The sequence below is a fragment of the Cervus elaphus genome, chromosome 8 (assembly GCF_910594005.1).
Source record: "Cervus elaphus chromosome 8, mCerEla1.1, whole genome shotgun sequence".
NCBI lineage: Eukaryota > Metazoa > Chordata > Mammalia > Artiodactyla > Cervidae > Cervus > Cervus elaphus.
The window spans coordinates 6,960,057-6,984,496 of NC_057822.1; the positions used below are offsets into that span (position 1 = coordinate 6,960,057).

Below are 24,440 nucleotides of genomic sequence, written 5' to 3' on the forward strand. Positions count from 1 at the left end.
ATGTGCAAGTATCTGTTCCAGTGTAGGAAAATTGTTTATTTTAAATACTCTGGGATGCTCCTTCATAGCCGTATAAATTAGTGCCTGGGAGGAGGGGCTTGTGTGTGTCTTCAGGCCCTGCTGACACCACTCAGCCTTGGTGGTCTGCATGGGTTCCTGGCCCCTGTGGCACACAGACCCCTGACACCCGGTCACTGGAGACCCTGGCCTCGGGCCTGGTGGGCTCAGTGGGCCCAGCTGGGGTCCAAGGTAGCAGAGCCTCTGGGGCCCCTGGGTTCCTGCCAGAGGCTGGAGAGCAGGCAGTTGTTTCTCTCCCTTTTCTGGTCCGTGGGAGGCCAGGGTCTCAGGCCTGCGAGCCAAAGCCTGAAGGATTCTGCTTCTGCCAGCGCCATAGATCTTCACCTGGAACAGAACGAGGTCCGTGCTCAGGGGCCACACTGAATGCAGGGCCCACAGCATCTTGGGCAGCCCAGGATGGGCCAGCCCGGACCCCAGTAGCCCTTTCCTGGTCCCCGAGTCTCTCCCAGCGGTCAGGCAACACCCAGGGTAGGGGTTCGGGTGAGCACTCACACATCCTGTCCAGCCCTAGGGCTGCTGACCAGCCCAGCTCCTTGAGGGCCAGGCTGGGGTTGGCATAACAGGCAGCCACGTCGCCTTCACGCCGGGCCACCACCTTGTATGGGATCTGCAGGAGAGGGGGTGGTTGTAGTCAAGCTGAACCAGCCCTGGCATCACCCACCAAGTTGCCGACCAGCTCTCCAGAAATGGAGGTGTGGAGCAGGGTCTCGCTCTCGGGCATCGAGGTCTCAGGCAGGCTTGAGTAGACAGCGGAACTCGGGTGCCCATCAGGTATGTCAGTGTGAGGGGCTGGGTGGGGCAGGGTGGCTGCCAGCCTACCTTCTTCCCGGAGGCCTTCTCCATGGCCTGGACCATCTGTAGCACCGAATAGCCTGTGCCCGTGCCCAGGTTGTAGATCTGCCCAGGAAAGGAGGGCAGAGATTGCGGTGGGGGTGGACCGACTTCCCCTCTGGGCCCCATTGATCCCGGCCTCTGTCTCTGTCTCCCCCACTTCTCCCTTCTCCCCCTACCCGGCAGCCACACTGCTCCTTCAGCTTCTTCAAGGCTGCGATGTGGCCCTTGGCCAGATCCACGACGTGGATGTAATCCCGGACGCCTGCGGAGGAGGACGCGGTTGTGGGGAGGGGCCCGTTACTGTCTCTGTCCCGCCCCAGCCTCCCTTGTGGCTCCTGGGCTCACCTGTGCCATCCTCCGTGTCGTAGTCGTTGCCGAAGACATTCAGTTCCTCCCGCCGCCCAATCGCCACCTGGGGTGGAGGTCAGCTTAGCTCTTCCCAGACCCTCACCCGTGCAGCTGACCCCCTTTCCCTTCTCCCTTACCTGGGAGACGTAGGGCATGAGGTTATTGGGGATGCCCTGTGGGTCCTCGCCGATTCTGCCTGAGGCATGGGCGCCTATGGGGTTGAAATACCGCAGCAGCACTGCATTCCAGGCCTGTGGGATGCAGGTCAGACAGAGGGGATTGAGGTGCAAGCTCTATGTCCCACCTGAATCCAGAGCCGCTGCCCCCCCCCCCCCCCCCCCCCCCCCCCCCGCTGATTCTCTGTCCTGAAAGGCCTGAAGTCACCGCCGCTTCCTGAGCCCCAGCTTTGGCCTCGGGGAGGGTGGCTCAGGACCCCGTCCTAGGCTCGGGACAGGCTGTGAGGGGCCCGAGAGCGGGGCCCAGGCTGAGGCAGAAGGGGCCCTTACTTTGTCCGCCTGGCACAGGTCCCGGATCATTTCCTCAATGAAGAACTTGGACTTGCCATAGGGGTTGGTACAGCCACCTGTGGGGTGGGCCTCGTCCAGGGGCAGGTATTGGGGGTTCCCGTACACGGTGGCCGAGCTGCTGAATACCAGGTTCTTCACCCCATGGGCCCTCATGATCTGCCCGCGGAGGAGAGGCGTCAGTGGCCCCTGCCTCCCCCAAGGTGGGTGGGGCCGAGGCATGAACTCTCGTTTACAGAAGGGGAGACTGTGGCTGAGAGCTGAAGACGTGTCCAATGTGTGAGCCAGCTTGGGCTCTCCCACCGTGTTTGGTACTGCCTGCCTGGCCCGGGGCCCTCCCGGGGTCTGTCCCCAGCCCAGGTCTCACCTCCAGAAGCTGGATGGTTCCCGTCAGGTTGACTCTGTAATAATCCAGGGGCTTCTGCACTGACTCACCCACAGCCTTGAGCCCCGCAAAGTGGATGACCGCCATGAAGCTGTGCTGCAGGGTGGGATCAGATGTGGCTCACAGGCCCGGCCCTTGGCAGTGCCCACTGCTTGCCTTCCTGCCAAGTGCCCACCTTCTTAAAGAGACGTTGTAGAGCTGCCTGGTCCAAGATGTCCATCTCCTCAAACTCCACAGAGCGGCCTGTCAGCTCCTGAACCCGCCGCAGGCTCTCAGGCATGGAGCCCCGTCCTGGTTGGGCACACAGAGGCCATCAAAATCAGAGGTGATGGGGAGCTGGTTCCCAAGGGACTGGCCATGCATACACCCCTTGGAGGTGGACGTAGAACCCAGGGTTTCCCTTCCGTCCCCCCGGGAGCCCCCGCCCCCTCCCCGTGCCCCACTCACCACGAATGGCGTTATGGAAGTTGTCAATGACCATGGGCGAATAGCCCGCCTCCAGCAGCTCCAGGACAGTGTGGCTGCCAATGTAGCCAGCCCCACCTGTTACCAGCACTTTCTCTGCCATTATGCCCGGCTCAGGACAGAGACTCAGAAGTGGCCGAGGTGGTCCGCTCAGAGCCTCCTTCAACCTGGAGTCTGGTGTCCAAAGGGGTGGTGTGTCCTAGTTAATAGGGTGGGTCTGGAGTCAGCCCTGGTCCAAGGTCGAAGAGCATCACCATCTGGCCTTAGGCCTTGGAGACCAATTCTCTCTTGGCCCTAGTTTCTGTCTCTATAACATGGAGTTTATAACTGTACCAGTATGTGGTCACGTAAGGGTCAGATGAGGTGATTCTAAAGGCCTGTCACACGGTGTCAGTGGAGATGCATACACAGGCGCCATAACTTCTAGCCCTAATTGACCAGAGGTTGGGAAGATGTAACCTGAGTCTCCACACTGCTTCCCTGAGGCGTCTGGGGACTGGACAATTCTGGACAGAAGGAAACAAGGCAAGCAGCACTGGACTCCCAAGAGCCCAGGAGGAGGTCTGTCTGCTCAGACCCAGACCTCCCCAGTCCCTCCGCCATCACTGGGTACAAACTGGCTCCTGGTTCGGTGACTAACACCTCCTGGGGTAAGCACCCTCTCCCACAAAGGTCAACTGGGAGAGGCAGGAAATACAGCAGATGGCCTCAGGGTGGGTCCTCTGCCCGGCGGGCTGAGCCCAGCTCTGGAGTTGCAGCACTGTAGTCCTGGAGTGGGCCCCTCCCCCAGGTCGGTCAGGCTGGTTCAGCCAGTGCGGATGCCACTCCTGGCCTGGCGCTAAGAATCCCGCCTAATTCTAGGCGGTACTCAACAGGGCGGTGTAGACGTGGCTTTGGCTCCAGATTTCACTGCCAGGTGTGCACCGCCGCCCTGAACAAACTCCGCGGGCAGAGACGGTGGGGGGATTGGCGGGGGAGGAAGTCCAGACACTGAGGCCTTTCACTGGGGCAGCCTGGCCCGCAGCCGCCTTCCTCCAAGCAGCCTTAATTCTGTTCTGGGTTCATACAGCTCCTAACCCACTAGACTGAACGCCCGCTGCGCGCCAGGCTCTGTACTGGGCACTTTTGCATTATCTCCCTGAATTCCTCCAACGTCCTAATGAGGCAGGTGTTATTACTGCCAGTTTACAGAGAAGGATACTAAGGTCAGAGCGGTTAAGTAATTTGCGTAAGTCACACAGCCAGTGACGGCGGGTTTAGAATCTGGATCTAGTCCCGCCCCTCCCCAAACAGTTCGGCCCCTGCCCCCACTGGTTCCCGCCGGACTTTGCCCTAGACATTGAAGCCGCCCCCGCCCCACCGAGCACCAAACAGTGTGCAGGCCCCCCAAAAATGGTGGCGGGGGGCCCAGGGAGGCAGGAAGGCCGGTGAGGTTGCCCTCCCTCCGACACGCGGGGTGATCTTCGGTCAGCTATTGCCTCAGTCTTCCTCATCCGTAAAATGGAGGGGAGGGGGGCGCAGGGCCGTGAGCACTCGAGTGCCCTAAAGTCTCAGGCAGGGGATTCGGGCGGTGGCTGGATGGGGGCAGAACTAGGAGTTCCCCCGGCCGGGAATGAATGAATCCTGGCCGCCCCATCCAAGGCAGCGGGAGCTGGGAGCCGCGGGGGCGAGCCCGCCTAGGCGGAACTCTGCCCAGAACGCAGCCCGGACCCTAGAGACTCCCCCGCGCTCCCAGCGGACCACCCGGCCCCTCGCAAACCCGCTCGGCCCCACCCCCCACCAGCCTCCCAAACCTGCTTCGCACCACGCGCCCCGCGCAGTCTCGAACGGCGCCGCCTCCCGTGCTCCGTGACCGGTCCCTTTAAGAGCCGACGCCCCGCCCTGGACCCGCCCCCCGCCACGCCCCCAAGAAACGTGTCGGTAGGGAGCCGGCAGTACGGGGTGCCGGGTGGACCAAGAGCGCCGCGGCTCCAGGACGCTTGCGCGGCAGTCCGCAGAGGGCGGTACGGACCGGTGCCGGGGCGGTGGGCGGAGGAACGCGCGGTCGGCACCTGGGGCCCGGGAGACCTGGCGTACCCGCCGGTCCCGAACCCTGGAAGCAGGCGCTGCGCCCCGGGAGATGCGGCTGGTCGGGAGCACCCGGCAGCCATCCTGCAGCGGGAGCCACAGCCGAGCGCGGCGCGGAAGACCGCGGCTCCACGCTCGCCCCAGGTTTCCCACCTTTTGTCAGTAAGCCTGGCGTGAAGTAGATGGCTGCGTGGAACGGAGAGGCAGGAGGGGCGGCGCCGACGGAAGGGAGTGGGTCGGGGTTTCTCACAGGCTGCCGTTCTGGAAAATCTAGTTTAAAAAACCCGCCAAAGGGCTGGAGGGAGCCGAGAGACTAGAACACGAATTACAGCGCCAACTGTGCCCAGCCTTCACGCACACCGTGGCCCCCAAACCTCGCGGAACGGTTTGCACCTTGCCTACCATAGTAGACTGGAAAATAGTGTTCTGTTTCTCTTTAAAATAAAGGGAGGGCTAAGGAATGGTGTGTATAAAGGTGTGACATACTGAATGAGGCGCTTCCCTGGTGGCTCAGATGGTAAAGGAGACCCCGGTTCCATCCCTGGGTCGGGAAGATTCCCCTGGAGAAGGAAATGGCAACCCACTCAGGTATTCTTTCATGGACAGGAACCTGGTGGCCTGCAGTCCGTGGGGTTGCAGAGTTGGATACGACTGAGCCATTAACATACACACATACTGAATGAGGAAACCCGGGCAGAGGAAGAAATGCACACGGGGTCCCACAGCCTGGAGAGCCCTGGGCCTGCTGGAGTCCAGCAGGGATGCTGACTGGTCCCCTGGTCCCCGGGGCGCCTAGAGCTGCGCCTGCCTTGGCCCAGAGGGCCTTGTGCCACAAACAGCCCTGGTCACAGAGCCAACAGCCTCAGCAACAACTCTCCAGGGTTCCCTGGTCGGTGCTGAGTAAGTCATTACCACCGATTTCCCCAATTCTCAGGAGGGCAAGGAGGGAGAAAATCCAGAGGCCTGCGTTTTCCTCTCAGAGGAAATGTAAAGATGGCCCCCGCCCCCGCCCCGCCTCTCATGTATACACACATTTGCACCAGAGAACACTGGAATGGTTCTCATTAAACCTTTAATTACATAATCTGTTTTCAACAATCGTGTTCAATGTGGAGATTTTGCAGAGGTGCTGGAGTTGGCGGGTGGCCACCACAGCCGCTCAGCCCTCACCCCTTCACCAAATGCCCTCTGCCCGCTGAGGGAAAAATTCCTCCAGGCCCCTTTGCCCTACAAAGTCACAGAACGATGGCCCTCAAGAATATGGCAGCAACAAGTTGTGGAGAGTGGCCAGCTGGCAGGTTCCACCCAGAGATGAGACTTGAGGATCAACCCAGGCCATAGAATTGGGTTCCCAAGAGCCCTTTCAACTCCTGGGCCTTTGGGTCCAGGTGGAAGGAGAACTCCAGCTGCCCAAACCTCTCACTGATACTCAGGTCAGGCAGGGAGGGCCTGAAGCCAGGCAGCTCCTGTCCACCTCCTTCCTTCCAGGAGAGACCTATGTACAGAGCTCACAGTGAAGTACCTGCTCCGGTTGATTGCATTCCCATTTCCACATGACCATCCATGATTCATCCACAGGAGTCCCTATTCCCACACCATCCCCAGGGCTTCGGGGAGCAAGTGGCTCACAGTTTACAGGTAGCCTGAGCCACTTTGGAGTTGGTTCTTCTGTTCAGGGCTTGACAGATGAAGGCCCCCGCTTCCAGGAGCTTCTGGAGGTTCACACCCTTTGAGAAACAGGTCAGAGGATGCAGTTAAGTCACAACCTGCCCTCAACACCCAGGGAAACATCCGATTGGACAGAATGATGCTGAGAAAGCGAAGGTGACGACAGCCATGCTCTTGTTCCTCTGACAGCAGGACACTGGATGGCTGTGAGGTGCTGTCCTCCTGGCATGTGGGGTTCCCCTCTGACTACCCTCAGGGCATGGTTTGGGGTGCCGCCACCCCGGAAGGGAGCTAGTAGTCCTGTTCGGTACTCCAGGGTCTGGCACAGGCCAGGCCCACAGTGGTCAAACACTGCGTGTGAAGTCAGGGTCACAAGGCAGAGAAGCAGGGGTAGGAACACCAACTAAAAAGGCCACACCGAAAACCTCTATATTAATAACAATAGCTCCTATTTACTGCTGTGTACTATTTGCTTAGCTCTGGGCTACATTTTCTTACTTATCCTATGAGATAAATGCTGTTATTTATTCCTATTTCTTAGGCCCGAAGTGCTGAAGTAGTCTGTCAACTCACACAGCCTGTGAGTGGCAGGACTAGGTTTTAAACCCAGTCCTGTCTGATCTCCAAGCACAGATGCTATAGTGCTTCCAGCCCTCACTGCGGGCCCTCACTGACTCTGGCAGAGCCCTGTGCGGGGGTAGGGGGGTGTGGAGAGAGCACGCAATTCTATTACCCTCATTTTTTCCAGAGGAGGAAACAAAGGTCCAGAGAGAACTGACTCATTTCAGGCCGTGGCCTTGCCCCTTCCAGGGCTCCTTCCTTGCACCCTGGTGCCGCCTCGGATGGAGCTCTCAAACCCACGCCAAGGGCCTGGCCTTCTTATAGCCCCCATCGACCACACTCTGTTATCTCAGATCATAGGACAGAAAGGCCCGAGTTCCTCGGCACCCTTCCCCTCTTAACTGCCCCAACACCACAAAATCCCAGAACAAACCCAGCAGCTGTCCTCTGGCTTCAGGCAGCGCTCCGGTCAGTTCGGGGCTGTGACCACCAGGGGGCAGGCGGGCTTACCGTCTGAATGCCCAGGCCGGTCAGCATGTAGACCAGGTCCTCGGTGGCCAAGTTTCCCGACGCCCCCTGTGCATAGGGACAGCCTCCCAGTCCCGCCACGGAAGAGTCCACGACACTCACTCCCATCTGGAAACAAGGACGGTGGAACACGGCTGTCACTGTGGGGGGTCTGAGCCTACCAAGCCGGTCCTGGGAAACCTCCCTCTCAGTGACTGCCTGAAATTCCACTCAAATTATTCATTGCTTCAGTTTATGGAAATCCCACTGAAAGAAATTGTTCCTCTTTTTGGTTCCTAAAACAGTGTGTCTTTTATGCTACACTGTTTACTCTGCCAGGAATCTTTTCTCCTTCCTTTCGTGGTTGACTCAACTTCTCCTTCTCAGCCTAAAAGCCGCCTCCTCAGAGACGCCCTTCCTGATCGCTCACCTAAAGTAACCCCTCCCCGCTGTTGAGGTTTCAGACTCCTGTTTTACTGTGCTCATGTCCTGCCCCCTCTCCTGCACCCCACGTCAGGCCTCTGACCCCAGGGTCGCTTCTCTCAGTCGCTCCCACTTTCCTAGATGACTGTTCCATTTTCTCTCTCCTTAAGCCTCAACGCTGAGAAAATAAGACCCAGAAAGTCATAGAAGCATCTGGCTTAAAGACATGAGCCTCAAGGAGAGAACATGAGATAAAAATGGGTAAAAAAAAAAAAGGCGGCCCAGGGTTGCTCTACTAACCTAAACACTATACTAGACTTCCTCCAGCAAGGCAGCCTGTGGTCAGACACCCAGAACTTTCTTTCTAAGGGACTCCTGGGCCATGGGACCCTTGTTCTGGGCCAACCCACAAGAAGCTAACCTCAAGAGAAACGCAATCTGAGGTCATGGTCCAGTCTCTGGGCAAAGAGCATCAGAGTGCTCTCTGGAGTGATCTCTGCCTGCTGCCCCCCCCCCCCCCGCCACTAGTGCACGCATGCGCACTCACAGCCGTGTATGCCGTGGTGGGGCCAGGGCACCCCGGTCCTCCCGACCCCACCTTAGTCTTGTTTACAAGGCTGCCTGGTCACCTTTCCGCTTCCCTTTTTCAACTGCTCAGCTTCAAGTCCTTCAAGGCGCACTGAAGCCTTCTCTGGGGAATCCTCTCTGCCCACCCCCACCCCCAGCTGGGATGGGGACCGCCCTCAGTCCCCATGGCATTGTCACAGTGCATTAGGATTACCACCTAACTCTCCGCTGTCTCTCCTGACAGATGCAGGCACTTTCAGGGCAGGGAGGCATGTCCGTGTCCACCGTGGCCAGCCTGGGGCCTGGCACACAGGTGTGGGCACGCAGTGAAGGCTTGCTAAAAGAATAAATGAAACACAGCTGTCCTGCCACCCTGCCCTTTGGGAAAACGGATGTGTGCCTTTATCCGAGGACATGCCCTGATTACCTGCAGGGCCGTCAAGTTGTTGGCCAGGGCCTGGCCGTAGGTGTCATGGCAGTGGACGGCCAGGGCTGTCACGGGCACCTCATGCAGGACAGCGGACAGCATGTCCTTCATGGCCCCAGGGGTGCCCACGCCGATGGTGTCCCCCAGGGAGATCTCGTAGCAGCCCATGGAGTACAGCTTCTTGGTGACCTGGGGAGACAAGTGGGCTTGGAGAACCCCGATTCCTAAAGCCGGGGTCCCTGGCCTACGCAGAACACCTCCATGTCCAAGGCACCAAGCTCCTCTTGGACCAGAGACTCCCTGCAACTAACTGGGAGTGGGACTGATAATCCTCACTCTGCTCATCAGGAGACAGACATTGAGGAGCAGCGCTGGCCATCCGTGCAGGCCCCAGGCTCTAACCCCTGTGGCTCTCCTCCGAGAGTCTCCAACTCCAGCTGGTCCTTCCCTCACCACCTTCACACACAGCGTCAGACCCGCGGGCGGGAATGAGGAGAATGATTCCCTTCATGTGGCTCTATCTTTGGTAAGAAGATGTGTGAAGTCAGGGGTCTGAAGTGCTAGTTCTATAAGAGAAGGACCTGGCCATGAAAAATTCAGAAGCCCATCCGTAAACCGCTAAGGTCATGGCAGAACCAGGGCGGGATCTGCTCCACGAGGAGATGCTGCCCTCCGCTGCTCTGGGGAGAGGGGGAGGAAGGATGTGGTGGGGCCGAGGATGGAAACGATACTCGATACTCAACGATGGTCTGGGGGATAAAGGAAACGGTGGGCCCCCTCCTCCACTGCCCACGCAGGCAGAGTGACAAGGAGCCCGTGGCAACCAGTGGGCAGGAGAGGATGCAACAAAGGCTGCAGGCGGCGGAGTGACGTGATGCTGAAGTAATGCCCCAGTCTTGCTGCTCACTGGCTGGGGAACCTTGGCAGCGGACCTTAATTTCCTGAGCTGCAATCTCTGTTCCTGAAAAACGAGGACAAGCCTTTGGGGAGGACTGGGGGAACAGGAGGCTGAGGTCTGGACTGCAGCGGCCACTCTCAGTAAGGAGTGGCTACTGTTAACCATTGCTCACTTCTGGCTGCTAGCTGGTGTGTAGGAAGAGCAAACAGATAGGGGCTGAGACTGCTTTCTCCACATGCAACCTGCATGGCAAGTCAATCAGGGTCAGTTTCCTTAACTGTAAAATGGAATAACAATAACTCCAGATGTACAGGGTGATCTGTTTGTTTTGTTTTGGCCGCTCTGTGCTGCATGCAGGATCTTAGTTCCCCAACCAGGGATCGAACTCTGGGCCCGTGGCATTGAGAGCATGGAGCTCTTACCAAGGAATTTCCTGCAGGGTGGCTTTAAGGACAAAATGACACAAGCTCTTGGGCTGCTCCAACTCATTTCCCATCCTGTGTTCTTCTCAGTTCAGTCGCTCAATTGTGTCCTGACTCTGTGACCCCATGGACTGCAGCACGCCAGGCCTCCCCGACCATCACCAACTCCCGGAGTTTACTCAAACTCATGTCCACTGAGTCAGTGATGCCATCCAACCATCTCATCCTCTGTCGTCCCCTTCTCCTGCCTTCAATCTTTCCCAGCAGAAGGGTCTTTTCCATTGAGTCAGTTCTTTGCATCAGATGGCCAAAGTACTGGAATTCCAGCTTCAGCATCAGTCCTTCCAATGAATATTCAGGACTGATTTCCTTTAGGATGGACTGGTTGGATCTCCTTGCAGTCCAAGGGACTCTCAAGAGTCTTCTCCAACACCACAGTTCGAAAGCATCAATTCTTTGGTGCTCAGCTTTCTTTATAGTCCAACTCTCACATCCATACATGACGACTGGAAAAACCATAGCTTTGACTAGACGGACTTTTGTCAGCAAAGTAATGTCAATGCTTTTTAAAATGCTGTCTAGGTTGGTCACAACTTTGCTTCCAAGGAGCAAGCATATTTTAATTTCTTGGCTGCAGTCACCATCTGCAGTGATTTTGGAGCCCCCAAAAATAAAATCTCTATTTCCGTATCTATTTGCTATGAAGTGATGGGACTGAATGCCACGATCTTAGTTTTCTGAATGTTGAATTTTAAGCCAACTTTTTCACTCCCCTCTTTCACTTTCATCAAGAGGCTCTTTAGTTCATCTTAGCTTTCTGCCATAAAGGTGGTATCAGCTGCCTATCTGAGGTTATTAATATTTTTCCCGGCAATCTTGATTCCAGATTGTGCTTCATCCAGTCTGGCATTTCGCATGATGTACTCTGTATGATGTACTATGCATGATGTACTCTGTTAAATAAGCAGGGTGTCAATATACAGCCTTGATGTACCCCTTTCCCAATTTGGAACCAATCTGTTGTTCCATGTCCAGTTATAACTGTTGCTTCTTGACCTGCATACAGATTTCTCAAGAGGCAGGTCAGGTGGTCTGGTATTCCCATCTCTTGAAGAATTTCCCACAGTTTGTGGTGATCTACACAGTCAAAGGCTTTGGCGTAGTCAATAAGACAGAAGTAGGTGTTTTTCTGGAACTCTCTAGCTTTTTCAGTGATCCAACAGATGTTGGCAATTTGATCTCTGGTTCCTCTTCCAGCTTGAACATCTGGAAGTTCACGGTTCATATACTGTTGAAGCCTGGCTTGCAGAATTTTGAGCATTACTTTACTAGCATGTGAGATGAGTGTAATTGTGTGGTAGTCTGAACATTCTTTGGCATTGCCGTTCTTTGGGATTGGAATAAAAACTGACCTTTTCCAGTCCTGTGGCCACTGCTGAGTTTTCCAAATTTGCTGGCATATTGAGTGCAGCACTTTCATGGCATCATTTTTAAGGATTTGAAATAGCTCAACTGGGATTCCATCACCTCCACTAGCTTTGTTCGTAGTGATGCTTCCTAAGGCCCACTTCACTTAGCACTCCAGGATGTCTCCCCAAGCACAAGAAGGAAGCCCTCTGCAGAGGATCCTCACCTCAGTCATCACCTTCCACTGGAAACTAAGTCAGAGGCTTCCACTCTGGGGTAGAGGGCAGGGGCTCCAGAGACTCCCTGCCAGGCTAGGAGGTGGCCCCCCTGCTGGGGTGAGTGCAGGGCTGTGCTCTCAGAGGGTCTCAAGGAAGGAGCTGAGGGAACGAATGAAATCAGTACCCACAGGAAAGGGTGGCAAGAGTAACCTGCATTCATGGGCTGGCATGGGAGCTAGACCCTCGTGAACCCGCCCCTCCCCTGCCGGACACACACACACACACACACACACACACACACACACACACACACACACACAGACCTCAGCGACTTTAGCCGGGGAGATCTTCCCTTCGTAGGGACATCCAAGCACACAGGAGACGTACCTGTGGGAAAACAGGAAGGAATGGTGTCAGCGTGCCTGGGCCGTCTGGCTAACAGGGCTGGGGCAGGCTGGCTGTTTGACACATGGCCCTGGTGAGCCCCACCCAAACCTGAGGCCGGCAGGAGGCCGAGCGAGGGGCAAAGGCCGATTCCATGCTGGTGAGCCAGACGGTGGTGCCAAACAAAGGCAGTGCCGCTCAGCGCCAGGAGTGGGCAGCGCCGCGCCACGCAGGGAAGGGAAGAAGCCAACAGTCCTGCGGGTGAGGAGGTTGATGATGCCCGGGTCTCAGGAAAGGCAGCCAGAGACCAGCCGCGGGGAAGGAGAAGCTAGAGCAGCCAGCCGACCACACAGGGTGAGGAGAGCAGAACGTGGGCCCGGGTGGGGCTCCCCTCAGGAGAGGACCAAGAGTGGATGAAACCGAAGCGGGCACAAGAAAGCTGGGCCGGCCTGAGGCCCAAGGGATCCGCGGCTCCGGTGAGCTACCAGGGGGCGCGTACACTCATTTATTCAGCTGGTGTTTACTGAGCTGCCCGCGGTGTGCCAGGCACTGGAGAAGTGCAGAAGGCCGAGAAGGTCCCCACTGCCACGGAGCTTAAGGTTTCAAGTGAGGGAGACAGATGATAATCAGGGATCTAGTAGGGGAAGGAGGTAATCTCAAAAAGTGATGTGCCGTGAAGGAGAGACAAGGCAAGTGTGGCAGGAGCACCCAGAGAGGCCGACAGCAGCGAGGACAGCCCGGGAAGACCTCTGTGAGGATGCGGCACTGGAGCTGAGATGGGGGAAGAGGATTGTTCCAGGCAAAGAACCAAGGCAGCGGCCCCAGGATGGAAGGGCTGTTTAGTCGCTCAGTTGTGGCTGACTCTTTGCGACCCCATGGCCTGTAGCCCACGAGGCTCCTGTCCATGGGATTCTCCAGACAAGAATAGTGGAGTGGGTTGTCATTTCCTTCTCCAGGGGATCTTCCCGACCCAGGGATTGAATCTGTAGCTCCTGCATTGGCAGGCAGATTATTTACCGCTGAGCCACCAGGGAAGTCCGATTTAAGAGTAGGTATGTTCAAAACAGACAACAAAGGACAGAAAAACTGAGGAGTGGGGAGCAAGGGGCAGAGGGGCACAGCAGGGGGTTGGAGAGGAGGCCGCTGGCCTGAGCATGGGGTCTTGTTGAGGTGTGGTGAGGAGTCTGGATCTTGAGTGTAGACGGCTTCTGAGCCCACTCATCCCACTGAGGCAGAGGCCCCATTAAAATCTTTTAGAGTCTAACAAACGATGCTGCATATTAAGAGGCCGAATGTTTGCTGGATAAATAATGTCAGACTCAAACAACTCAGTGTATTTTGCCATCTTCATTCTCCTCACTCTCCAATCACTGCTGAGCATGGAAAAGCTAAAAGAAATGCTGAGCAAAGAGCACAGACTTGGGAGTCAGGCAGACCTGACACGTCCTCGCTTTCCCATCCATCCATCCGCTCATCGGTTTCTGAGCACCTACTATGTGCTAGGCCCAGAGCCGGGAGACAGCACACACCAGGGACTGACGGAGATGTGGGCTCTGCCTTCATAGAGCACAGAGTCCAGTGGGAGGCGGGAAGCAGCAGAGAATGTAGCAAGCGGGTAAGTGCTATGTCAGAGGATGTCCAGGGGACTCTGGAAGCCCAGAGGAGGGGCACCATCTCCACCTGAGGGAAGAGAAGCAAGCTCTTGGAGAAACTGGTAGCAGGAGAGGACCTAAAGATGAGCAGGAGTGAGCCCTGGCAGGTAGGATGTAGAAGGAGGGTGCTCTGAGTCTACGGAAAGCATGTGCAAAGGCCCAGGGGCAGGAGAGAACTGGCCCATGTGACAAACAGAAAGAAGTTCCCACTGGCTGAATGCAGTGTGCAGAGGAAATGGGGCCGGAGGGGAGACATGAGCTGCAGAGAGTGGCAGGGGCTGAACTGCGTAGGGGCCTGTAAACCGGCTGAAAACTCTGCAGTTGACAAGCACTGACAGACTTTCAACCAGGCAGTGATGTGATCGGATGCGCATTCTGGCTGCAGTTAGTTGTGACCTTACAGCAGACTCTTCATCCTTCTGGAGCCTCAGTTTCGTTGTCTGGAAGCGGGGAGAGTGCCCTCCGCACTGGGTGACTGAGACGCTACCATCAGGTAATACCCGGACAATGCCTGGCACTACTGCCATTAAAGATGTGATGCTGGAGACACCTCAGAGGCCGAGGGGATTCCTCGGGGATGTGTGACGAGCTGGTGGTGGAGCCAGGGTTACGCTGACCTCCACAAGCCCTGTTTAGGACCTTGTCCTGCTAGATTCATGGGATGAAAGGATTAAAAAATCAGGTTTGGAGAAAGCACTTGCCAGGATTTCTTCTGACCCCGGTTACTTGGGAAAAGACATCTGGGTGTGGAGCTCTGGCTCCCTGCACCCAGGATAAGGAGCCTGTGAGGGAGGTCGCTGGAGTCAGAGGCTGGCCCTGTTCCAGAATGCTCTGAGGAAAGGAGAGGCAGCGCCAGTGTGGCCAGACTCACCCCCGCACAGAGATACTGGCTGCCCGAGCTGCCTTCAAGATTTCGTCAAACCGCTGCAAACTCTCATCTATGGAGCAGTTGATGTTCTTCTTGGTGAAGAGCTCAGAGGCGGCTCCAAAGATGGCCACTTCCTTGGCTCCGGCAGCAACCTGCCAACAGCCAGGTGAATTCCTTTCAGCACTTTTCTCTTGAAGGAAGACCCACCCAGAGTGAATTTTATGATATATGAGTACTACTGTAAGTTGAACTGTGTCCCTCTAACCCCCAGTACTATCCTGGAAAAGGTCAATCCTCAACCCAACTCCCAAAAAGGGTAGTACTAGAAGAATGTGTTAACCACTGGACAACTGCACTCATTTCCCATGCAAGGAAGGTCATGCTTAAAGTCTTAAGACAGGCGGGAGAAACATCAATAACCTCAGATATGCGGGTGATACCACTCTAATGACAGAAAGCAAAAAGGAACTAAAGAGCCTCTTGATGAGCATGAAGGAGAGTGAAAGAGCCAGCCTAAAACTAAATTAAAAAAAAAAAATTAAGATCATGGCATCCAGCCCCATTACTGCATGGCAAATAGAAGGGGAAAGGTGGAAGTAGTGACAGGTTTCCTCATCTGGGGCTCTAAAATCACTGCAGATAGTGACTGCAGCCATGAAGTCAGAAGACGCTTGCTTCTTGGTAGGAAAGCTATGACAGACCTAGACAGTGTGTTCAAAAGCAGAGACATTATTCTGTCAACAGAGGTCCGTATAGTCAAGGCTATGGTCTTTCCAGTGGTCATGTACAGTTGTGAGAGCTGAACTGTAAAGAGGGCAGAGTGCCAAAGAACTGCTGCATTCAAACTGTGGTGCTGGCGAAGACTCCTGAAAGTCCCTTGAACAGCAAGGAGATCAAACCAGTCAATCTTAAGGGAGATCAACCCTGAATATTCACTGGAAGGACTGATACGGAAGCTGAAGCTCCAGGATTTTGGTCATTTGATTCGAACAGTGGACTCATTGGGAAAGTCCCTGATGCTGGGAAAGACTGAGGGCAGAAGGAGAAGAGGGCGTCAGAGGATGAGATGGCTGGACTGCATCACTGGTGCAATGGACATGAACTTGGACAAACTTCAGGAGATGGTGATGGACAGGGAGGCCTGGTGTGCTGCAGTCCATGGGGTCACAAAGAGTCGGACACGACAGGGTGACTGAACAACAGCAACCCCCAGAACCTCAGAATGTGACCCTGTCTGACAGTACGATCACTGCAGATAGATGCACAGAGTTAAGATGAAGTCACACTGGTCTCCACTCCATAATAAGAAGGCGCCCGTGTGAAGACAGAGGAAAGGCCGGCAAAGGTAGCGGCAGATACTGAAGTGATGTGCCCACAGGCTGAAGAACAGAGGACTGCTCATCATCACCGGAAACTAGCAGAGAGGCAGGGAAAGATGCCCTCTCAGGGCCCTCGGAAGGAACCTACCACCACCTAGTGTGGACTTCCGGCCTGCTGATTAGGAGAGAGAACATTTCTGTTCTCTTTCACCTCTTTCAACGAGTTTTTGGTATTGTGTAATGGTAGCCGTAGGAAATTAATACAGTGAATCATATCCCAATGACAAAGAAACCTTGGCCTTCCCCCAAGGACCAACACTGCTGCTGCCGGCACCACCCCGGAAGTCACTTTTGGCCTAAATTCAGAATCAACATCTCCAAAGAAATTCTCATCTGAAATGATAAAAAAGTTGGTAGATACTAGCAACTACCTCTAAATCTTGTGGACAGTTTGCTTACCTCTAAAGAGATGGACTGGGAGAATGTGAGGGTGGGATATTTCAAAAGAACAGCATGTATACTATCTATGGTGAAACAGATCACCAGCCCAGGTGGGATGCATGAGACAAGTGCTCGGGCCTGGTGCACTGGGAAGACCCAGAGGAATCGGGTGGAGAGGGAGGTGGGAGGGGGGATCGGGATGGGGAATACGTGTAAATCTATGGCTGATTCATATCAGTGTATGACAAAAAATAAATTAATTAATTAAAAAAATAATAATAATAAAAAAATAAAAAATAAAAGGAAAAAAAAAAAGAGAGATGGACTATAGGAACAAGAGTGAACATTTATTAAACACTCACCTTCTACCAGGCTCTTGCTAAGCAATTTATGTGCATCCTGTCCTCTGAAATCCTCACAATGGTTAATGGTAGTACCTACCATTAACCTTATTTCATGGGCAGAACCTGAGGCTCAAAGAGGTTTAGCAGCTTGTCAAATCAGAGAGCTGAGAGTGGCGGGGCCAGGACTGCCCCCGGGTCTGTCTGACGGTGCCCACCACCGCTGGAGACAAGTCGTTCAGACAGAATCCTGGACAGAGACTGAGGCCCAGGGACAAGACAGGGGCCCAAGCCATCCAACTCATTTCGGGGGCACTCCCCAACCAAAAATGAGTCTCTTACCGCTGCCTGGAAGCCTTTGAAGTTTGGGGTCAGGACTGGGTAGTTGATGCCAGGAAATTTCTGGATGCCTTTCAAGACTTCAGCATGGTCAGCCATCTGGGAGCCAAAGGAGACATTGCCAACTCACCACCAAGGCAGCAGAGAGCTCGGGTAGAGAAAGCCTTTTTAACACAAAAGCTCTGTTCTCCAGGATCCTTGGAGAAAAGAGGCATTTTGCAGAGCTGAGTCTCCCCAAGGCTTTCACTACTTGTTTGACAGCTGATGAGCCAGAAGGCTCCCGCACGGGTGAGAACCCCAGTTTCTCCATGTGGCTAACACTGTCGACTCTACATGAGCAGCACCAGCGCCAATGATACTTCTAGCCACTCGTTGAGAACATGCTCCAAGCCCGACCCTGGGCTCAGCTCTCTATCACCTAACACTCAGCTGGACCAGGATCTTTCTTCCCACTTGACTGTCTCTGTGACGCAGGAGTTGCTCATCTTCCCCTTTCGACAAACACAGAAGCCACATCTCTAGACGGGCCTAGAGATTCTAGACTTCTAGAGTCAGAGACGTCACCGTGAACCTCGGCTTCACCTTGCCTCACCAGGCAAGGCGGGGCACAGCCAAGACCGAGTCTTCCTCCCAAGTCGCCCTCCTTTGCTGCACATGTTACGTGAAGCGCTGAGAGCTCGCAAAAGCGGAGGCCTGGAAACCTACATTCCTGACCGCCACTTACTTCCAGTGCATCTGAGACAGGCCTGCAGGCTGGGGCTCACCTGGGGAACCCATTTGGGAGATACGAAGCTGGTGGCTTCTACGACAGGGAGTCCTGCTTCGGAAAGCATGTCTATTAGCTTGATTTTCACTGGAGTAGGTACAATATTCTGTAATGCAGAGAGAAAACACCAGAAAAAGATAGGCTGGCCCAGTCAGTCATGAAATGGTCTCAGAATGCAGTCAGTTCAAAGCTTTTTCTACAGCACCCACTTCACTATCTCAACCTTCAGACACTAACCTGAATTCACATGTAATCCTGCCAGTAGGTGCCGTACAGGCTTGTCTTCCAGTTCTAGAACTGCATTTTGCAGTGGAAGCAGTTTCTCACTTGAAAAGGAGTTAATACTTACAATGGAAACAATATTTGCCTGTCATATGGGCTTTTAAACTAAAGCTTTGTTACTTTATGACCCCATCAAAAACAAATTGAGACCAATGAGCCATGGCCTGAAAGGGCAGAGGTGACTAACTCTCTGGGCCCTGTGAGATGTGGCCTCCACCGGGCCACACCTGCCTCCTTCCGTCTCTCAGCTGGCGCAGGGTCTCACCCTCCCATGCGCCACTACTTCCTTTCCCTCCCACGCCACGTCTAGCTGCTCACCAGACTCTGTGGATTTCTATTTCCAAATCTTCCATCATTATCCCATGTAGATTACGCCACGGTCTTCCTCTACCAATTCATCCCACACAGGAATCCTTCTAAAACACAGTCTCCATTATCTCACTCTCCTGCTCAAAAGCTTCCCCTGGCTGCCTAGTACTCACAAGATTGGGTCCAAAATCCTAAAACCCCCAAGTCCTTCTCACCAGGTGCCTCCACCCCCAATTTCTCTCCCGCTGCTTTAATTTAATCCATTCCACAAGTAACTTTTGAGAGCTCACCCTGTTCCAAGGAATGTGCTAGGAGCTACAGATACAGTGGTGAGCAGAACAGACACAATCCTGCCCTCAGAGAGCTTACAACTTACTTTTACAACAAACATTCACTATTAAAGGTAGGCTAAGCATGCTTTAAAAAATTTTTAAGGGTTTTTTTTTTTAATTAAAGAATAATTAACACATGATTATTTCAGAAAAACACACAAAAATAAAAGAAAACCACCCTAACACCTGCCAGAGATAACACTCTTAATACCCCGTATACGTAACTTTTTAGATCTATGCAGTCCAGTACATTAGACATGAGCCATATGTGGTTATTTAAATGTAAACTAACTGAAACTACATTTTAAAAATTCAGTTCCCCAGCCATACAAGCCACAATTCAAGTGCTTGACAGCCACATGTATCTAGTGGCTACTGTATGGGACAGCTCAAGTCTACAACATTTCCATCTTCATAGAAAGTTCTATCACACAGCACTGTTCTAAGATCCTTTTCTCGGAAGATGCTTCCACACATACACAAACTTTTTTGTTTATATATAAGATTAAATGTATATTAATATATATTAATGTATATTTATATATATTATATATATACACACACATTTTATAATCTGCTTATATCACTTAATATACTCCTATATCATTAACAGCTTCACAGTATTCCATTTTATGAAGTCATTAATGTATTTGATCTAATTTTCCTCATACTGAACACACTGGTTATTTGCAACCGTCCTGCTGTTACACCAGGGTTGTAATGGACATCCCCAAGTTAAATCTTTGCATGTGACCTTCATAACTTCCTTCGGACAAATCCCCTGATGCGTCATTGCTGGATCAGGCACGCCCTCACCTTTCCTCCACACTCCTGCGGCACTTACCGTCCACTCCGCCCCACAGGGCCTTGGGGTGGACCCAGGGTCACAACACTTGGGGCTGAACAGTTGCAGGTGCCTGCCTGGCCTCCCCGACGGGCCCGAAGTCAGGAACAGCTCTGTACCCACGACATGGAACTCTCAATACCTGTAAAAACTCTTTTGGGTGATTTCCATCTTTACCTTTTCATTTTGTAGTCCGTCTCGAGGACCAACTTCGACAATTTTCACTCGCTTTGGGAGAGTACCCACAGATGAGGTGCTGACCTTTGGTTTAAAAGAGGAAACAAAAAGTAACAGGAAGAGACTGTCACAATTCTCCAGGGGGACAAATCAGAAAGAATGTATCCATCCTCTCATTGATACTGAGACTAGAAGCAATATTTCTCAACCTTTTATCCATATTTGCTCTGTTTTAGAATCAAGAACAAAAAGAATATTTCACTTAGGAACAGAGTAAGAGATTCACGCTCCCCGTACAGGTCCATTTCCAACCACCTGACAGCTGAGCATTTGGACTGTTCTTTAAACAAACCTATCTGTACCTCTCAAACTTAGAAGTCCCAAACAGAACTGTCTGATTTCCCCTAAAGCCCAGTTTGACTTGAACCTTCCCAGGTGGTGCTGAACCCTCCCAGTGGTAAAGAACCCTGCCAGTGCTGGAGACCCAAAAGACGGGGGTTCGATTCCTGGGTCAGGAAAATCTGCTGGAGAAGGAAATGGCAACCCACTCCAGTATTCTTGCCTGGAGAATCCCATGGACAGAGGAGCCTGGTGAGCTACAGTCCATGGGGTCGCACAGAGTTGGCCACGACTGAAGCGACTTAGCGCACACACCCGGGGCATAGCTGCCCCAGAGGAGGACAATTACTAAGTGTGGAGAGGAGCAGTCTTGGCCTTTGTGGGCTGGCAGGCATCGAAGAGGCTCTGTTCTGTTATGATCGCAGGGTGGGTGGTGACAAGGGGAGTGAGTCTGAGAGGAGACGAAACCTTCAGCAGTTGAAGATATTAAAAAAAACAGCCTGGAGTCTCCTCTGTATAAAGTCTGCCCTATATAAAGTCTTCTATAGAAAATCCTTCCCTCCTCATCACCAAGTAATACGAGGTTTTTTTCTCCCTTTCCTCTGTTGTTCTTAGTACTACTTATTACTGTTTAAATTAATTTCATTTCACCAGATTTAACCTGGATAAACATACCGCAGTAGGGAAGGGGACGGGGTACTGGCAATCTACTTGGTGGTGGTGGTTTAGTTGCTAAGTCGTGTCTGAACTCTTGCGACCCCATGGACTGTAGCCCGCCTGGCTTCTCAGTCCATGGGATTCTTCAGGCAAAAATACTGGAGTGGGTTGCCATTTCCTTCTCCAGAGGATCTTCCTGACCCAGGAATTGAACCCGGGTCTCCTGCATTGCAGGCAGATTCTTTACCGACTGAGCTATGAGGGAAGACCCTAGCAATCTGCTAAGGATCCCCACTCCCGAAACCCTTAAGGAAGGAAATATTCCTGGCTATCAATCAGCTGGAACTTAACTTGCCCAAACTGGCCTTGGTTTTAGCCAGCAAAGCTTCCTAGAGACTAAGGTGACGAGCCACTGAATTTCATGAAGTCAACAGACTAGGTTGGAAGGTCCTTGCAAACTGAATCTCCCTCCAGTAGGGATGTTCAGCCTCTGCTGGTACATTACCCTAAAAGGATCCCAATGGAAGGTAAGCTCCAAGAGGCAGGAACTCTGTTTTATTAATTGTTATATTTCCCTGAGGCCCTGAGACCTAACAGGGACTCAATAAATAACTGGTGAATGTTGTTGAAAGAATGTTAAGCTTGTTTCAAGTTCCTTTTATGAGAACAGAATCAACTTGATTCTACAACACACTTCATCGTAAGAACTCTTCCATATACTAACAACAAAACAATTTACATTTATGAAGCATTTACTATTTTCTAGGCACATAAAAGAGCCTTTTACATATTAACCCATATCATCCTCTCAACACCTTATTAGGTAGGAACTATTAAAGTCCCCATTTTACTATGAGAGATATGAAGTTCAAGAAGATTAAGTAATTTTCCCAAGGTCACATTGGTTAGCTAGTTACTGAGCCCATATCTGAACCCAGCAGTGTGGATCTAGAGTGCACACTCTTAACCCCTAGGCCACATTATCTCTGCCATCCTGGTCCCCCCAGTTTTCTCTTGCCTGGGTTAAGTGTTAGTTGTTCAGTCATGTCCGACTCTTTGCGACCCCATGGACTGCAGCCCACCAGGCTCCTCTGTCCATGGAATTCTCCAGGCAAGAATAGTGGAGTGGGTTGCTCTCCAGGTGATCTTCCCGACCCAGGGACCAAACCCAGGTCTTCCACATTGCAGGCAGATTTTTTACAGTTTGAGCTACCCTGAGTTGCCTGGGTCAAACACCTAGTTAATTCCCTTTGTACAGTTCTGCATAGAAATAATCCCCTCTAACCATACAAATCCTGAGCCACAGCCTCCTGAGCTATGGTACCTATATCAACAGCTAATACTGACGAAAGTCCAGTGCCAACTTACAGCCATCAGCACCTCATTTGGTCCCTATATGATGCGGGACTATCATATGTCACTCTCCCAACTCCACAGAGGAAGAAATGACCTCAGAAAGACCCCAAATCACACAGCTAGGAAGTGAGGAAGTTTGGACTTAACTGTCCGATTCTGACATCAAATCTATGCTAGTAACCCCATGGAATGCCTATCACTACCATCTCATTATAACAGGAATTTTTTCAAAGAACACTGACATTCACCATCTCATTTAATTTTCTTAACTTCTCAAGTTGGACTTCACGGATTTATTTGTAATGAGCGATTGGTGGGGGAGGGTGGTCTAGTAGACACTTAAGTGGCTTTTTGAGAGCCCCCTACCCGCTTCCCCACTGCCAAGACAATTTAATTTTTACCACTACACAGTTTTAACTCCTTCTAAACTCTAAGGCAACAAGTGACCTATCACTTACTAAAAGCTAGAAGAATGTCAAATGCTTTAGTTCCATTTTCCTTAACCTCCAAACCAACCCTGAGGATTTTTTTTTTTTCCATGTTAAAGGTCAATATTACTGGAATTTAGAGATTTGTCACTCAACCTAAAAAGTAGCTTCAGAACCGCTGGGGCATCACAGCTTGAGCCTTAACCAACACAATGTATTCAACTCTTTACCCAATTAGGTCTCCAACACTTTCCCTCCACTACCTGAGCTTGGAAGAGAAGGGGGGAACATCAGGATCGAACTGGCCCAAACTACAATTCCAAGGGAATCACATCCAGCAACACGCGATCCAAGTCCTGCTCGGCTTGCTGGAACGGCTCGCCAAGCGTCCCCAAACGCAACAAGAACTAGAAATGGTGACGGACAGAGGGGGATGGCCTGATTTTTTCCACTCGAGCTGGCAGGGTATTCTTGAGTATTCATGACTTTCATTAAGGAGGAACCTGAAGAAGTCTGAATCTCTATGATAGAGAGAAAGATGCCAGGGTCACCAAGAAGAACCCTAGCCAGGGAAGCAGGACGCCTGGGATGGCGTTCCAAGTCTCCACGACCCGGGAGAGTCGCTCCCCATCTCTGGCCGTTAGTTTCCCATGCCTTTCAAGGGATCTGGGCGGGTCAGAGAGTGGAGTGTCCAAAACTTCAAAGACCTCCCAACTCCGGCCTAAAGAGCCGTCCAGCTTCGCCTCTCAGAGAAATGGTATTGATTTTTTTTTTTTTTTAATCTTTTGGTTGCGCAGAACTGCCCGTGGGATCTCAGTTCCCCTACCAGGGATCAAACCCCTGCACCCTGCATTGGCAGCGCAGTCTTAACCCGCTAGACCACCAGGGAAGTCCCAGGCTCTGGCTCTCCGGGAGCAGCCGCTAGGGGCCAAGTCCTAGACCCTTGACACCCCTCACGGTGTCGTCAAGACCGCCCCTGGGCGTGCCGGGGCACTTACAGCCCGGAGGGTCGCCAAGCCCACCAGCCTCCGCGGGAGCGCCTTCCTCACTGTCGCCATCTCCGCCCAGCTTCCACTGCGGCCGCTTCAGCGGAGTCCCACGTGACCACTGACGGCCCGGCTGGCATGGCCCCGCCCACGGGGCGGGGCCTCTGGAGCTCCGTGTTGACGCCGCGTGCTGGCCCCGCCCCCAGCCTGTCCCAGTTTTCTGTTCCTTCTCGGCAGTTTCCTTAGCCGTCATTTCTGAGAGCCTTTTGTGCGCGAGGGAGAAGTGAAGACTATAAAGATGAACAAAAATTAACCACAGTCTCTGACTTAATGAGTTTTTGTAGTCTGGGAGGTGTGGAAAGACAGATGTGAACAATCACACGCACAGCTGTAGAATTACCTTCTGCAATAATGAGATCAAGCATTACTATTTTGCCACGCGCTGTTCTGAGTTATTTGCATGTATTAACTCATTCATCATGATCTTAAGGACTTAAATGCAGGCGGGCGCAGGCGGTCGACTCCGGAGAGAGAAGCATTCTTTGATTACATACCTTGAAGAATAAATAAACTTTACCTAGGTAAAGCGGATACAGGAAAAGCTTTTCAGACAGAGCATGGTGTATGCAAAGGCCCTGAGGCAAAGAAATTGAATGCTTATGAGCGGCGTTTTTCAAAATAATATCCATTTAGTGGGTACTTTTTAAAAGAAACAGAAAATATCAGAGTGCCTTGTATAAGCAGGAAAGCTAAGTAATGCTTTACAAAGCTTCTGTTTTTTATTACAAAACAAACTGGGTTGCACTGTAAAATACATTTCT

At 52.7% G+C, this 24,440-nt stretch overlaps 2 protein-coding genes across 5 annotated transcripts; both read right to left on the reverse strand.

Moving 5' to 3' along the window:
- Positions 1-15: 15 nt before the first annotated feature.
- GALE (UDP-galactose-4-epimerase) lies at positions 16-4,581 on the reverse strand. Of its 2 annotated transcripts, none has more exons than XM_043909218.1 (11): positions 4,428-4,581; positions 2,617-2,833; positions 2,345-2,460; positions 2,152-2,265; positions 1,767-1,943; positions 1,398-1,511; positions 1,258-1,324; positions 1,089-1,174; positions 898-975; positions 571-685; positions 16-402 (listed from the first exon to the last, which is right to left on the reverse strand). In XM_043909218.1, exons 2-11 carry the CDS (start codon positions 2,735-2,737, stop codon positions 344-346), a joined length of 1,047 nt encoding a protein of 348 aa, XP_043765153.1. In that variant the 5' UTR covers positions 2,738-2,833; positions 4,428-4,581; the 3' UTR covers positions 16-343. The 2 variants fall into 2 exon arrangements, with proteins under 2 accessions (XP_043765153.1, XP_043765154.1); XM_043909219.1 differs by having other exon boundaries at positions 4,439-4,530.
- Positions 4,582-5,756: 1,175 nt separating this feature from the next.
- HMGCL (3-hydroxy-3-methylglutaryl-CoA lyase) lies at positions 5,757-23,762 on the reverse strand. Of its 3 annotated transcripts, XM_043909220.1 has the most exons (9): positions 23,632-23,762; positions 19,854-19,937; positions 17,908-18,015; positions 17,147-17,242; positions 14,707-14,855; positions 12,123-12,186; positions 8,855-9,043; positions 7,441-7,566; positions 5,757-6,428 (listed from the first exon to the last, which is right to left on the reverse strand). In XM_043909220.1, exons 1-9 carry the CDS (start codon positions 23,689-23,691, stop codon positions 6,327-6,329), a joined length of 978 nt encoding a protein of 325 aa, XP_043765155.1. In that variant the 5' UTR covers positions 23,692-23,762; the 3' UTR covers positions 5,757-6,326. The 3 variants fall into 3 exon arrangements, with proteins under 3 accessions (XP_043765155.1, XP_043765156.1, XP_043765157.1); XM_043909221.1 differs by lacking the exon at positions 17,908-18,015; XM_043909222.1 differs by lacking the exons at positions 12,123-12,186; positions 14,707-14,855.
- Between the last annotated feature and the right edge of the window lie 678 nt (positions 23,763-24,440).

Excerpts from the sequence above, each read along its gene's own strand:
- GALE (XM_043909218.1), bottom strand. The coding sequence starts at position 2,737 with ATGGCAGAGAAAGTGCTGGTAACAGGTGGGGCTGGCTACATTGGCAGC. Across the intron at positions 1,512-1,766 it reads ACCTGTGCCAGGCGGACAAA|GCCTGGAATGCAGTGCTGCT; the intron begins GTAAGGGCCCCT and ends TGCATCCCACAG. Across the intron at positions 1,175-1,257 it reads CGACACGGAGGATGGCACAG|GCGTCCGGGATTACATCCAC; the intron begins GTGAGCCCAGGA and ends CCTCCTCCGCAG.
- HMGCL (XM_043909220.1), bottom strand. The coding sequence starts at position 23,691 with ATGGCGACAGTGAGGAAGGCGCTCCCGCGGAGGCTGGTGGGCTTGGCG. Across the intron at positions 19,938-23,631 it reads GCTTGGCGACCCTCCGGGCT|GTCAGCACCTCATCTGTGGG; the intron begins GTAAGTGCCCCG and ends TTTAAACCAAAG. Across the intron at positions 9,044-12,122 it reads CCCCGGCTAAAGTCGCTGAG|GTCACCAAGAAGCTGTACTC; the intron begins GTCTGTGTGTGT and ends TTGTCTCCCCAG.